Source organism: Phacochoerus africanus, chromosome 9 (assembly GCF_016906955.1).
Source record: "Phacochoerus africanus isolate WHEZ1 chromosome 9, ROS_Pafr_v1, whole genome shotgun sequence".
Taxonomy (NCBI): domain Eukaryota; kingdom Metazoa; phylum Chordata; class Mammalia; order Artiodactyla; family Suidae; genus Phacochoerus; species Phacochoerus africanus.
Genome location: NC_062552.1, coordinates 127,624,204 through 127,637,165, shown reverse-complemented (window position 1 = coordinate 127,637,165; position 12,962 = coordinate 127,624,204). Strand labels below are relative to the sequence as shown.

Below are 12,962 nucleotides of genomic sequence, written 5' to 3'. Positions count from 1 at the left end.
GTGCACCCGACAGCCCGGCGAGGGCGGCCTGCCTGACTCTGCGGGCTTCCGTCCCTTCTGCACCTGGAATCAGGGCCTGACATACGGGGGCCCGGCTGCTGGAGGCCAGACAGGCAGCTGGCAGTCCCTGGGGAGCCCCTGAGAGCACAGGCCCCCCTGGCCTTCCGTGTGGCCTCTGTGTGTAAGCCACCTAGGCTGTGTGACAAGACCGCCATAGATTAGTGGCTTAAATCAACACATATTCATGAGCTCCCGGTTTCTGTGAGTCAGGAGTCCAAGCAGAGGTCCGCTGGGCCCCCAAGGCTGAGGTCAAAGCATGGGCGGCGGGGGGCTGTGGTCTCATCTCCGGGCTCACTGGGAAATAAGCCCCTTCTAAAACCCACAGGGCTGCTGGCAGCCTTGACCGCTCACATGGTGGGTGCTGAGGCCCTGTTTCTCGCTTGCTGGAGGCTGGAGGCCACTCCCAGGGCCCTGCGGCAGGGACCTCTCCCCGGGACAGCTAGGGGCTTCTTTCATCGAACCAGCGGGGGACAACCCCACCTCTGTGCCTCCTACCTCTTCCAAGCCAGGCAGGTGCTGCCTACCCTCCGGGGAGGGGTCACACAAGGTGTGGGTTCCTGGAGGCAAGGTCGGCGCCCACACTCCAGAAGGGGCCACCAGGCCTCTCAACCTCATCAGGCTGGGTCTCCTGTGAGGGTGTCTGCTTTCCCACTGAGGTGTGGCCGCCAGAACCAAGGTGTGTGAAATGGCCTTGAGCTGGCTGCGGGCTCTCCGCCTGTCATCCCAGCCTGGCCTGGCACGTGGAGCCCTCCCGCCACGGCTGACCGGCCTGGGGCCCTGCCACTCCTGGGGCATTGCCCCGCAGCGTGGTCAGGGGTGGGACCTGGGGGAGGGGGCGCCGAGAGCAGTTCATAGACCAGTCCCAGAGGCCCTGGACGCCACACAGGCCCGCGTGGACCGATGGCAGCCTCTCCAGGGCTTCGCAGTTCTGGGCAGGGAGCCAGGCTGGGTTTGGGGACAGGTCTGGGCAGGGAGCCAGCTGGCTCTGGGGACCACCCTCCCAGGGCACTGCGTAGAAGGGGTCCTGCACCAGCCCAGCCCAGGGGGCCCAGAGGATGTGGGGGCAGGAAACTGGCCCAGGATGGACCTGGCGCCCACTTGGGCCACTCCCTCTGCGGCCAGGGTCTCCTCACACTGAGCCAGCACCCAGCTCTAGCCTAAGGTGGCCTTGGGCGCCTCAGCCAGGGCGCTGGGCTCGGAAGCCGAGGTCAGAAACGCCTGACTGGAGGCCCAGCGCTCCTGCCAGAGGAGCAGGATTCGAGTCCTCTGACCAAAATCCTGCCTCCGCCAGGCCGTGCCCAGGAGGGGGTGAGGGCCGGGACTGCGTGCTGTCCCCACGCCAGCTGCTGTCGCTCCCCCAGCTCAGACCCAGGTCCTCTGGGCTCTGGCCCCCTTCCACACCAGGGCTGGGTGCAGGGGCATCGGGCTCCCCAGGCCTGGGCCCCTCCCCTTAAGAACCAGCCCCTTCCCCACAGGCCTGGGTCCCCCCCGCCCCCCCCGCCACCTCGGGCACAAGCCCCACCCTCATAGGCCTTGATCCACCCACAAGGCACCAGCCCCTCCCCCCGAGGCCTGGGTCCCCCTCCTCTTGCTGCACCAGCCGTCTGCTCTGTCCCCGGGTTCCTGTGGGCCCAGGACTGGGCGCTGGGGAGAGTCAGAGGCTCCCGTGGCAAATGCCCAGCCCCACGCGGACACAGACCCCTCGCGGGTGGGTAACGGCTGATCTCCAGCCGGGCGCTGAGAGGGCGGGCACAGCCCCACACAGACTCACACCAAGATGGGGAGGCACACACGTATTCTAAAGGCAGGAGTTGCGGTTCTCTGGGAGTCGGGGAGGGGCATCCTGGAGGGCTCCCTGGAGGAGGTGGGGTTTAAGGGGCTAGATTTGGAGAGCAAAGAGTTTGCACCTGCCCTGCTCAGGGCAGTGCTGCCCCTGACCAGCGCTTGGCAGATGGAGCTGCTTGGCGTCCAGACTGGGGACCGGGCAGGGAGGCCTGACGGGAGCAGTGGGGCCCCACAGCCGGGAAGGGCTGGACCTCAGCCCTGCCAAACACAGTCCTGGCCCTGGGCCTGCCCGTCTAGGCCTACAGCATAGCGGGAGCTCCAGTCTCGCTCAAACAGTTGCCGCAGCTGCTCCTGCACAGTGGCCGTCCCCGGCTGGGTGTGGGGGGCCCGCTGGCTGACCACCAGGCCCACCCCCGAGGTGCTGGTGAAGTAGTCTTCCGACCAGTTGGACGTGCCTGCGGGCAGGTGGGCGGAAGGCGACGCTGGGTGACCCGGCCCAGTCCTGTGGCCGTCATCCAATCCCGGCCACGTGGCCCCTCTCTGTGGTGGGGGGCAGCCAGCTCTTTCCACGGAGACGACTCCCACATCACCCTGGGAGCTGGGTGCCCGGGCCCTGGGATCTGGGGACTCCCCTGTGGGCCCAGTGACAGCGGGGCTGCTGCCTGCTGGGGAGACCCTGACCCTTGAACAGTCCCCCTCCGTGTGGTCCCGAGGGGACCAGGCTGGACAGAAGAGCAGAGCCCCCTCCAGCACCCCAGCCACGGCCCGCCGACGCCCCCCCTTCCGTAGGCTTGTGTGGCCTGCGTGTGCCGTCACTCCCTGGGTGCCTCTAAGGGCTCGGGGGGCCCTGGCCCTGCTCACCTATGTAGGCCGCCTTCTCCGTGACCATGAACTTGCTGTGGTTCACTCTGCTGAATGGGATGTTGGAGTGGTTCCCCACTGGCACGATGAAGACTTTCTGGGGACAGAGAGGGTGAGTCGGGGCGGGCGAGGCTGCTTCCCCACCCAGCAGGGAGCGGGGCCTCACCACGTCCACGGAGACGTTGGCGGCGGGGTTGCTGAGGGCCTGCAGGGAGCGCAGGTAGGGGAACATGCTGGGGTCCGTGTTGAGCCAGCAGCTGACCAGCAGGCGCACCCGCACGCCCCTGCCGACGGCTGCCACCCGCAGCGCCGTGTCCAGCGCCGGCCAGTATCTGGGGAGGGGTGGGGAGGGGGTGCTCAGGGGTCCTGGCGGGAGAGGAGACAGGCCAGGCGCTGCCCGCAGCAGGAGCGGCCTCCACCCTCCAGGATCGTCCGGCTCCTGCCCGACCCACCTGGGGGGGTGGCGGAAGCGGGAGGTGGGGAAATACTCCATCACCGAGGCGTAGATGAACTCCCGGGCGCCCCCCATCACCGCCAGCAGCGCATCCAGGTCCCGGGTGCGGCCAGCCGGGCAGAGTGCGGGCGGCGAAGCCTGTGCGGACAGAGCGGTCCCTGAGGGCACGGCGGGGCCCACCCTGAGCCACCTGTTCCTGAACTGGGGCCCCTCAGGGCCCCCACTCCCCAGCGCTGGGAACCAGGAGGAAGCCAGAGCGGCTGCCTGGAGAGGTGGGGAGGGGGGGAGGGTCTTCTCAGGGCCTCGGGGCCGCTGCTGTGTGTGTGCAGCTGGGCTCCCACCCAGGGAGGCAGCCCTGCGTCCCCACTTAGACCAGCACGGGGGCACCAGCTGGTGGGCATGACCGCGTGCCCCTCATCTCCCTTCCCGGTCCACGCAGAGTCACGGAATCGCTTGACCAACTGCCCCCCTTCCCACCCACTCTGGTCCCGAGTCAGAGCCTTTTGACCACCCACAGTGAGCCTGGAGACCCCCAGGGCCTGTCCCCCCCCACCCCCCCGCCGCCCGTCTCCTGTGGGTGCCGATGAACGCGTCCTCTCCTGGCGCTCAGCCTGCCTCCTGGCACAGCCCCACACGCCGCGACCCCAGCCCGGCCCACGCCACTGGCTGCAGGTCATTGCCCTGAGGGCCTAGCCGGTGCCGTGGTGTCTGCAGGGCGGGCCCAGGGTGGGGTGGGGTTCCCAGTGGGTCTGGCCGGCTGGGAGGGCAGAGGGCACCCACAGGTCTTACCGAGAAGTAGGCAGCGGTGGGCACCCCGTCAAAGTGGTCCTGGAAGGGGTGGAAGCGGTTGAAGTGGGTGGAGAAGTTCCGGGGCCAGGGTTTGGGGAGGACAGCCTTCGGCGCCCCCAACACCCAGTAGGTCTGGAAGGTCTTCTCCAGGTCCTGGGCCAGGCGGCTGCAGTTGTAGATGATGGCACCGAGCTCCTTCACCTGGGGGACCCGGGCAGGGGCTGTGGGAGGTGCCCCTCGGAGAGGCCGTGTGGCCCCGGGGGCTAGGGGTGCTGGCAGGTGCAGCCCCCAGATGGCTGGTCCACCGCAGCCTCACCCATCCGTGCTCTTTACCACGGTGTAAACGGCACCTGTACTGGGCCGGGGGAGCCCTCCTGTGGGGTGCCCAGTGGGGTCCGTTTTTCTTTTTCTTTTTTCGGCTGCACCTGCAGCTTATGGGAGTTCCTGAGCTCGGGGACAAATCTGAGCTGCAGCCACGGCGACACTGGATCTGAGCCACATCTCTGGCCTATGTTGCGGTTTGGGGCAACCCTGGATCCTTAACCCACTGAGCAAGGCCAGGGATCAAACCCGCACCTTCTCCAGCACTATGATGTAGGTTCTTAACCTGCCGAGCCACAGCGGGAACTCTGGCCCCTGCTTTTCTTAAACATTGTATTCCAGCATTCAAAACAATACCAGAAAGGATGGGCCACGCATAAACGCACAAAGGAGAAAGAAAAACTCATTCCTCACTGCCAAGTGGCAATCGCTGATACCGCTGGGGACCACATGTGTTTAAAGCCTTGCTTTTCCTGAAAGGGCTTGTGCCCCGTGCGGCTCCCTGGATAAGGTGGCCCCAGCATCTTCCGTGTGCTTCTGTGACGTTCTGCCTGAGTCCAAGCGGTCAGCGTCATGCAGCCCTGGGGGCTCGGGGAGGGCACGCTCCAGGCGGGTCTGGGACTCACCTGTGTCAGGGACCGCCAGTCCATGTTGGCGCTGCCCACGTAGACGTGCCGCCCATCCACGACCCAGAATTTGGAGTGCAAGACGCCGCCGGTGAACTTCCCCATGGGCACCTGTCGCACCTGGGCTCCTGGCCGAGCGTGAAGGACAGCGGGTCAGCTAGCCTCGCGCTGAGCCGATTCGCAGCCCTTTGTGGTCAGGTGCATTCCTATCTCCTCCCAGCAGCCCCTCTCAGTGGATGTTACCAGCACCCCCATTTTACAGGTGGGAAAACTGAGGCATCGACCTGCCCGGGTCCCTCCAGGCAGCCTGGCTCCGTGAGGATTGTGCCTGCTGCCTCTTGCTCCCGGCTGAGCCTCCGCCCACAGGTCCAAGCAGCTGGGCTCAGCAGGGCCCGGAGACCCCACCCTGTGCTCTGCCCATGGGAAAGGACGCGTCAGGCTCCTTGGAACCGGCCCCGAGGGAAGCCCACTGGAAGGTGCTCGCAGCCCTGGGCCCCTAGCCTCCCCCAAGCAGCGCCACTGCTCTCGCCCTGTGCCAGGTCAGCGGCAGGTCAGCCCCCGCCCCTCCCCGGGGGCCCGGGGCCCATGGCGCAGGCACCTACCTCGGGCCGCCAGGACCTGCAGGTCGGTGGACTTCCTGGCCAGTGTCGGGGCGCTGGTGGCCACCGCCAGGGAGACATTCCTATCCAGCAGCTCCTGCAGCTTCTGCAGAAGGGCCTCTCCCTGGGAGAGCAGGCCAGCCGTGAGGGGCCACCCCTCCCCCCCGGAGGACCCAGACCTCTCCCACGAGGCCACCCCGACTGCCCACAGCTCCATCAGACATGCCGCCCGCCAGACGGCTCCCTGACGGCCTGCAGCCTCCGAGCAGGGGAGGGGCCAGGCGTACCAGCCGTGAGGACGAGTCGTTGACCCCGATGTCAGGCCCCGTGAGAGACCAGTAGAAGGAGGCCACGTGGATGCTCTCCTGGGCGGCATCCAGCAGCTGCAGCCAGGCCTGGGCCAGGGGCTGGGCGGACGGGCTGCCCACCACAGACGGCAGGTCCTGAGGGATGCTCTCCACGAGGACAAGCCTGCAGAGGGAGGGGCCGAGCATGCGCGCAGGGGCCACCCGCCTGCCTCGCGTCGCCAGCGGCCGGGCCCAGGCCAAGGGTGCAGGAGGGGCCGCACGGGGCAGGGCAGGGTGCAGGGAGGTGCCACGAAGAGCGGCCCGGGCTAGGGCCCGAGGTGTGGGGGCCTGGCTTTGCTTCAGAGGGAAGGGCTGGTCGGGGAGGTGAGCACTCTCTCCTTCAAGGGGCGTGCGCACAGTGGGTTCCTTCCTGGGGAGGTGCTGGGATTCCAGGACCCCATGGCGGGCCCCCCGCTGCCACCTCAGCTTGGCAGGACCTGGGCTCACCACCTCGCCAGGTCCGTGGGGGGCAGCCTGTGTTTGCTGCCAAGAGCAGCCCTGGTCATCCTCCCCCACCCCAGCCTCCGCCCACCCCCCACCTCTTCCAAGAGCGGGTGGCGGAGGGCAGTGCACCCTACTGGGGAGAGCCAGCGGAAAGAGAGGCAGCGGCCAGAGACGCCACCCCGCAGAGCCCAGAAGCCACTCACCGGCAGGAGTCATTCTGCAGCTGCCGGGCCTCCCCTCCCAGGGCCTCCCAGGCCAGGCTGGAGCCAAGGCCCCAAGTCTCGGGGGGCCCTTCGTCAGGGTGCACTTGGCCCTGGGTGGAAGGAGAGAGCACCAGCCACAGGAGGCAGGCGAAAGTCACGGCGCCCAGCCACAGCCCGGCCAGCGACCCCAGCACCTGCAACTGGAGAAAGACCTCACCACGGGCTCCCCAGATGACGTGGCTGTGCCCTGCCTGGTGGGCCTGTTGGACCCCAGTGCCAAGACGGACTATCCCCACACCAGGGAGGGCCAGGCCTGCGGCCAGGGTGGGGCTGGCATGGGCAAGGATGGCATCGGGGGGCCTGGGGCCCACCCTAAGGCCATGGGGTAACTGGCTGGCTCCCTCTGAGACTGAGCAGGGGGCCCCCGTCTCCCGTGCCTGGTTCGGCCATGGGTCCTACGGGTCTGCCGGGCACCCTCCCTCCTTCCCCCAGTCCTACCGTGCCGGCCCCCTGGTCCCCTGCGCTTCGGAGACGCACGGAACAGGGCCACGCAGGGGCTGCCGATGTTCTCTGCAGAGGCCTCAGCACCTGCACGGGGCGACCTGGCATCACCCACAGCTCCAGTCCCGGCTGGCACAGGGCCTGGGCAGCTGCCCTCTGGGGATGCCACCCCGTGAGGACCCAAACACCCAGTGCTGCATCCTCCCCTGACCCGGCCTACAGCTGGCAAGTCCCTGGCCTGTCTGTAGTGTGTGTGTGTGTGTGTGTGTGTGTGTGTGTGTGTGTGCCCGTCTGTGCCCGGGGCACATGTGAGCACTGTTTTCCCTCTCGGACTCCCTCTCGGTGGGCGTGCGGGCGTCTGAATCTCAGTTCCTCGTTTCAGCCACAACCTCAACGTGTCTGCTGCTATTTCTGCTTTCGGGCTTGGCCCTCTCGACACTGGGCTGTAAAGAGCTGCTTCCCTGCCCAGGCTGGGCCCCTGTCCTGGGAGCCAGGCAGACCTGGCACAGAGCGCGTTGCTGCTGGGGGGCTGGGGCCGAGTCCGGACCCGGTGCCCTTTCAGGGCCCTCCCTCTGCAGCCAGCGGAGGACCGAGGCCTCCTCTCGTCCCGCAGAGCAGCCCCTCCCACGCGAGCTGGCCCCCTCCCCAGAGCACCCGGCTCAGCCCAGCCTGCTCCCCCCGCCTGGCCCGGCCAGCCAGCATCTGAGAGGCCGTGGGGGCGGGTGCAGCTTCCCTCCTGGCCTTGGTGGGGAAGTGGCCCCTGGGCCTAGGGGTGCAGTGCGGCAGGGCACACTGGGGCCTGGAGAGCCAGGCCGTCAGCACGGGCCCCGTAGGCTCTGTAGGGCTGTCCTCCTGCAGGACACGCTGGCCGGCCTCAGTGTGGGGAAGGCACGGCCGCAGGGTCTGGGGGCTGTGTCTGTCCTGAGCCAGAGCCGTTGGTGGGGGGGGGACAGGAAACCAGAGCCCCTGAGGCCCAGTGCCCCCATGCTGGGGAGCCCCCAAGATGGGAGTCGGGGTGCCTCCCCACCCCCATCCCGCAGAGGGGACCCCTGGGCCTCTTCACCCCAGGGCACCCCCTCGAGCCTCCATAGTGAACCGGCAGCCGGGACCCCTCACTGAGTCTCAGGAGGGGCCGTCGGTGTGCAGGCCTGGGTGGGAGCCCAGGGCCAGCCTTGGATAGGGCTCCCCGCCCTGCACCCTCGGGGCCCCAGGCAGCCAGCAAGGCCGGGGCCCAGCAACCCCGCCCCCGCAACCCCCACCTGGACTCAGGGCCAGTCCGAGGCCCCTGTCAGGCCACCCATCCCCAGAGCGTCTCCTCCTCCTCGGAGCTGTTGGGAGCCACATGGACCTGGGGAGGCCGCCACCTGGGGTGGGGGGGCTTAGGCAGCTCCAGCCCTGGGGGCTCTTCGTGTCCAGGGGTGGGGCCAGCTGCAGGAGGGGACCACCCACTAGAGCCGGCATCTCAGGGCTGGGAGGGGCTGGGAGACCATAGGCCCCCAGCCCCACGTGGCAGCCGTGGGCCCCGCAGCCGTGGGAGGTCAAGGCTGGAAGGGCCGGACTGTCTGCTCGACCGGGTGTGGGGCACGGCTGCCCCCACGGCTGGGGCAGGGCGCTGCGGTGGGCCTGTGGTCAACCTGCTGGGAGACCCTGAGGCTCTGGGGGTCCAGGTTGCCCAGCTGGTAGAGGAACAGGTGGTCTGCCGGCCCAGCTGGAGGCTTTGTGACCCTCTGCTTAGGGCTGCTGGCAGTACGAGGCCGCAGGACAGTGGGCCCCTGGCCTGGCCCTCCCATCAGGCCCCCCGCACTTACCTCTGGGGGTCCTGCCTTGGCATTCATCTTGGCTTTGCCGGCAGGCTCAGAGGCTGCCTCTGGGCTGTGCACCTGCCTTCTCTCTGCAGCCGCTTCCCCTTCTAGCTACTTCCTCCTGGTCCTAGAACCTCCTCCGCACCCGACAGACATCCGGAGCTGGATGGGCCAGTGCCGGGTGGGGCTGAGAACTTTCACCTCCAGAGAAAATGCCCTGCCCCCTCAGATACCAGCCTGTGTGTCTGAGTTAAATTCGTGCAAACCGCTGAGACCCAGAGAGCCAGGGCTTGAGCGACTGACCAGGTCGCTGGCAGCCGTCAGGAGCAGGGTCCCTCAAGCTCTCTGCTCCCAATCCTTAAAGGTGCCTGGCAGCTTCATGGCCCCACAATGGCTGCTGGAGCTCAGCCATCACCTCGTGCTCCTAGCAGAGCATAGGGGTACCCCAGAGGAGACATCCTGGGAGCCCCGCAAGACGCTTCCACTCGTGTCTCGTGATTCAGGACTTAGCCACGTGGCCGCATCTAGCTGCAAGGGAGGCTGGGAAATGGAGCCGGCTCGGACCTCCATCCTGGAGAAGGCAGGTGGGCGGCTCACCTGCCTGTCTGCAAAGGCAGGCCTGGCTACAGTTTGCCGTGCTCAGCCGGGAGCTCTGCCTCCCTTTGCTCCCCCCGCCCCCAACCCCGCTCGAATGGGGACTCTCTGAACACAGACGGCGGGGCGGGGGGCGCTTGAGACTAGCCCTTCACTTCGCCTGAGGTCTGGGTGTGTGCCCGGCCCCACCGGTAAGATGCCGGCAGGGCAGGGGCTGCAGGGGCCCTGTCCAGGCTGCTGACTTAGGGTGACCAGGGAACAGGACGCCGCTCAGGTGGGGAGCAGGCCCCGAGGGCAGGGTTCCCGGGCAGCAAGGGGGGCGCTGGGAAGAGAGGGGGGAACGTGCCACCGGCTGCCCCCCAGGCCCCTGCACTTCCTTCCACGCCGTCCCAGTGCAGCCTGGGGGTCAGCCCTCGTCTGGGGGAGGGGTCGCTGGCCCCATCTCCTAACGGGTGCGACGTACCTCTCCACCTTCCAAGATGGTGCCGGGTGTTGTTTGAAGGGTTCCCGTGGTACCCCAGGGTCCCCAGACCTGGGGGCACTGACGTTTTAAGCCCTGTGAAGGGGGCTGCAGCGGGCAGCTCCCTGGACCCTGCTGCGTGTGCCCGCGTGTTTGCTGGCCATGGGGTCTCCTCTTCTGCAAAGTCCTGTTTGTGGGTTTGGCCGTTTTTACAGAGTTGTTGACTCTCTCTCGTAGGTTTGGAGGAGCTGCTGTGTTTTCAGAACCGTCAGTTTTGTGACTTTTTTTTTCCTTCTCTCCCTCTGCCGCCTCACCGAGAGTGCTTTTCTTTTCAGAAAATCTCGGACACACCAAGCGTGGAGAGCGCAGTGCAAAGACCCACGTGCTCTTCCTTGGCGCTCGTGACGGCCCGCGTGCGGCACATCTACTTCAGGAAGGAACCTGACTGGGGTCCGTGAGGACGCAGGTTCCATCCCTGGCCTCACTCAGTGAGTTAAAGGATCCAGTGTTGCCGTGAGCCGTGGTGCGGGTCGCAGAAGCGGCTTGGATCCTGTGTGGCTATGGCTGTGGTGGAGGCTGGCAGCTGCAGCTCCAATTCGACCCCTAGCCTGGGACCCTCCATACGCAGGTGCGGCCTAAAAAAAAAGACAAAAAGGAGGAATTTCACAACATGGGGAATACAGCTGGTATTTTATAATAACTGTAAAAGGAGTATAACGTTTAAAAATTGTGAATCACTGTATCGTGCACCCGTGATTTATATAATATTGTAAATAAACGGCACGTCAATTAAAAAACAAACAGGGAGTTCCTGTCGTGGCTCAGTGGTTAACGAATCCGACTAGGAACCATGAGGTTGTGGGTTCGATCCCTGGCCTTGCTCAGTGGGTTAAGGATCCGGCGTTGCCGTGAGCTGTGGTGCAGGTTGCAGACGCGGCTCGGATCCCACGTTGCTGTGGCTCTGGCGTAGGCCGGGGGCTACAGCTCTGATTGGACCCCTAGCCTGGGAACCTCCATATGCTGCAGGAGCAGCCCAAGAAACGACAAAAAGACAAAACAAACAAACAAACAAACAAACAAAAAAACAAACAGTTTCCTTGTGGCTCAGTGAGTCAAGGATCCTGTGTTGTCACTGCAGTGACTCTGGGCCAAAAACAAGAAAGAAAAGAAAGAAGGACCATCTCACCTGTAAACGCTGCGGCGAGCTTTCCAAACAAACGAAGCCACACCTGCGACCTACGCCACAGCGCACGGCAATGCCGGATCCTTAACCCACTGAGCGAGGCCAGGGATCGAACCTGCGTCCTCATGGATACTAGTCAGGTTTGTTACCACTGAGCCCTGATGGGAACGCCCAACAAATTTTTTTTTTTTTTTTTTTTAGGGCTCCACCTGAGGCATGTGGAGGTTCACAGGCTAGGGGTGGAATAGGAGCTACAGCTGCCAGCCTACGCCACAGCCACAGCAACGCAGGATCCTGAACCCAGGAAGCAAAGCCAGGGGTGGAACCCGCAAGCTCGTGGTTCCTAGTCGGATTCGTTTCCGCTGTGCTGCCACGGCAACTCCTGGTTTCTCTGTCGTACGCATGGTGGTCTGTATACACTAATCCCAACTTCTAATTTGTCCCTTAGCCTCTTCTCTAGCCAGAGTTTATTTTTATAATTTTTAGTTTTTTGTTAAATTATAGTTGATTTATGTGTTGTGTCGAAGCTGCCTCTTTAATTAATTATACATCCCTCCTGGGACTCGTGCCCCTCGAATTCGAGGATTTGTGGCTTTGATCACTCCTGGAAGGTTTCCCCCTCGTCGCCTTGGGAAAAGCCTCTCCCCGACTTCCTCAGGCTCGCGCCGTGACACGCGGATCTCGCTGCCGTCCTCCCCTGCCAGGCCGCCTCGCCGCCTTCCTCGCACGCGACTCACCTTCTGCAGCCGGCTGACCTGCAGGGACCAACCTTCCCGCTCTTTCTTCGGCTCTGCTTCTCGGCCGCAGCTTTCCCCGAGGGCTCACGTCCTCGCTACGCAGGCGTTTCCCTCACCGAGGACCCGGGACTAGACAGGCCTCCTTCCGGCTCACGGGCGTCCTGACCCCTCGAGCGCTTCTGGCCCCTCTCCCCGTGGGCACAACCTTTGGAACACTCAGCTCTGAACAGGACTGGGGTTTTTTTTGGCAGCCCCCATGGCATGAGAAGTTCCTGGGCCAGGGATCGAACCGAGCCACAGCAGGGACAACATCGGACCTCAAGCCCCTGTGCGGCAGCAGGAACCTCTGAAGAGGGGTCTCTCTCTTTTCTCCTTTTTTCTTTTTCTTGTTCTTGTTCTGAACAGGGTTCTTAACATCTGCTGTCCCCTGACCAGGCGTCAGCCCTTATCTTCTGCTCTGGGTGGACGGGCAGCACCACGAGCTCAGCCTTGGGGTGACTCCCAGCCCGTAACTGCGCCCCCAGCCCCCACCCGTCCACTCCTTGACTCCCCGCCTTTCACATTCCATCCGGTTGCTGGTACCGTGGGGCGGGGGGTCCCTGTCTTTTGTCTCAGCTCTCTGTCTAGTTCTGATTTTATTTCCAGCGAGCACGTCTGGGGTTCCCCCGGCAGGGACGGAGCGGTGAGGAGGAAGGCCGCGTTGGGCGGGATGGGCTGCGAAGGGGCAGGGCGGCTCTGGCTCACAGAGCTGGGGCGGAAGCGGGCGCTCGGGGCTGCGAGGGCCACCGGGGCTGGAGGGGGTCAAGGTTTGTGCAAGGACGGGGAGCGGAGAAGAGCACGGGCCTCCGTGCGTGCCCTCCTATGCAGCCCTGGCCGGGCCCAGAGGCCCAGCGCCGGCTGGATCCAAGCTGAAGAACGCTCGATGGTGTTCCAGCTCCGGGGACACAGAATCAAGGTCAGGGTCTCCTGCAACTTGGGGGGAGCCGATAAGCTCGCCTGGCTCTCCGCTGGGATCCCAGGAGGCCGAGCCCCAGAACCACAGCAAACACAGCATCGGGCCGGCTGAGTCCCTGGGCCAGGGGATGCGTGAGCCTCTCTGAGGACATGCGACAGCATCCAGAGAATCGGCATTCTCTTTTCACTCACAGCGCTTGTCATTTTAAAGCGAGAGTCCCCAGGCGCATCCAGAAGCAGAA

General features: G+C 65.2%; 1 protein-coding gene across 6 annotated transcripts; it reads right to left on the bottom strand.

The window, feature by feature from the left end:
- Positions 1–1,838: 1,838 nt before the first annotated feature.
- Positions 1,839–8,926, bottom strand: PLD4 (phospholipase D family member 4). Of its 6 annotated transcripts, none has more exons than XM_047796500.1 (11): positions 8,799–8,926; positions 6,988–7,077; positions 6,490–6,689; positions 5,783–5,966; positions 5,499–5,619; positions 4,897–5,024; positions 3,950–4,150; positions 3,159–3,298; positions 2,873–3,038; positions 2,707–2,803; positions 1,839–2,300 (listed from the first exon to the last, which is right to left on the bottom strand). In XM_047796500.1, exons 1-11 carry the CDS (start codon positions 8,823–8,825, stop codon positions 2,098–2,100), a joined length of 1,557 nt encoding a protein of 518 aa, XP_047652456.1. In that variant the 5' UTR covers positions 8,826–8,926; the 3' UTR covers positions 1,839–2,097. The 6 variants fall into 6 exon arrangements, with proteins under 6 accessions (XP_047652456.1, XP_047652457.1, XP_047652460.1 ...); XM_047796501.1 differs by having other exon boundaries at positions 6,490–6,683; XM_047796504.1 differs by having other exon boundaries at positions 6,490–6,599.
- Positions 8,927–12,962: the final 4,036 nt, after the last annotated feature.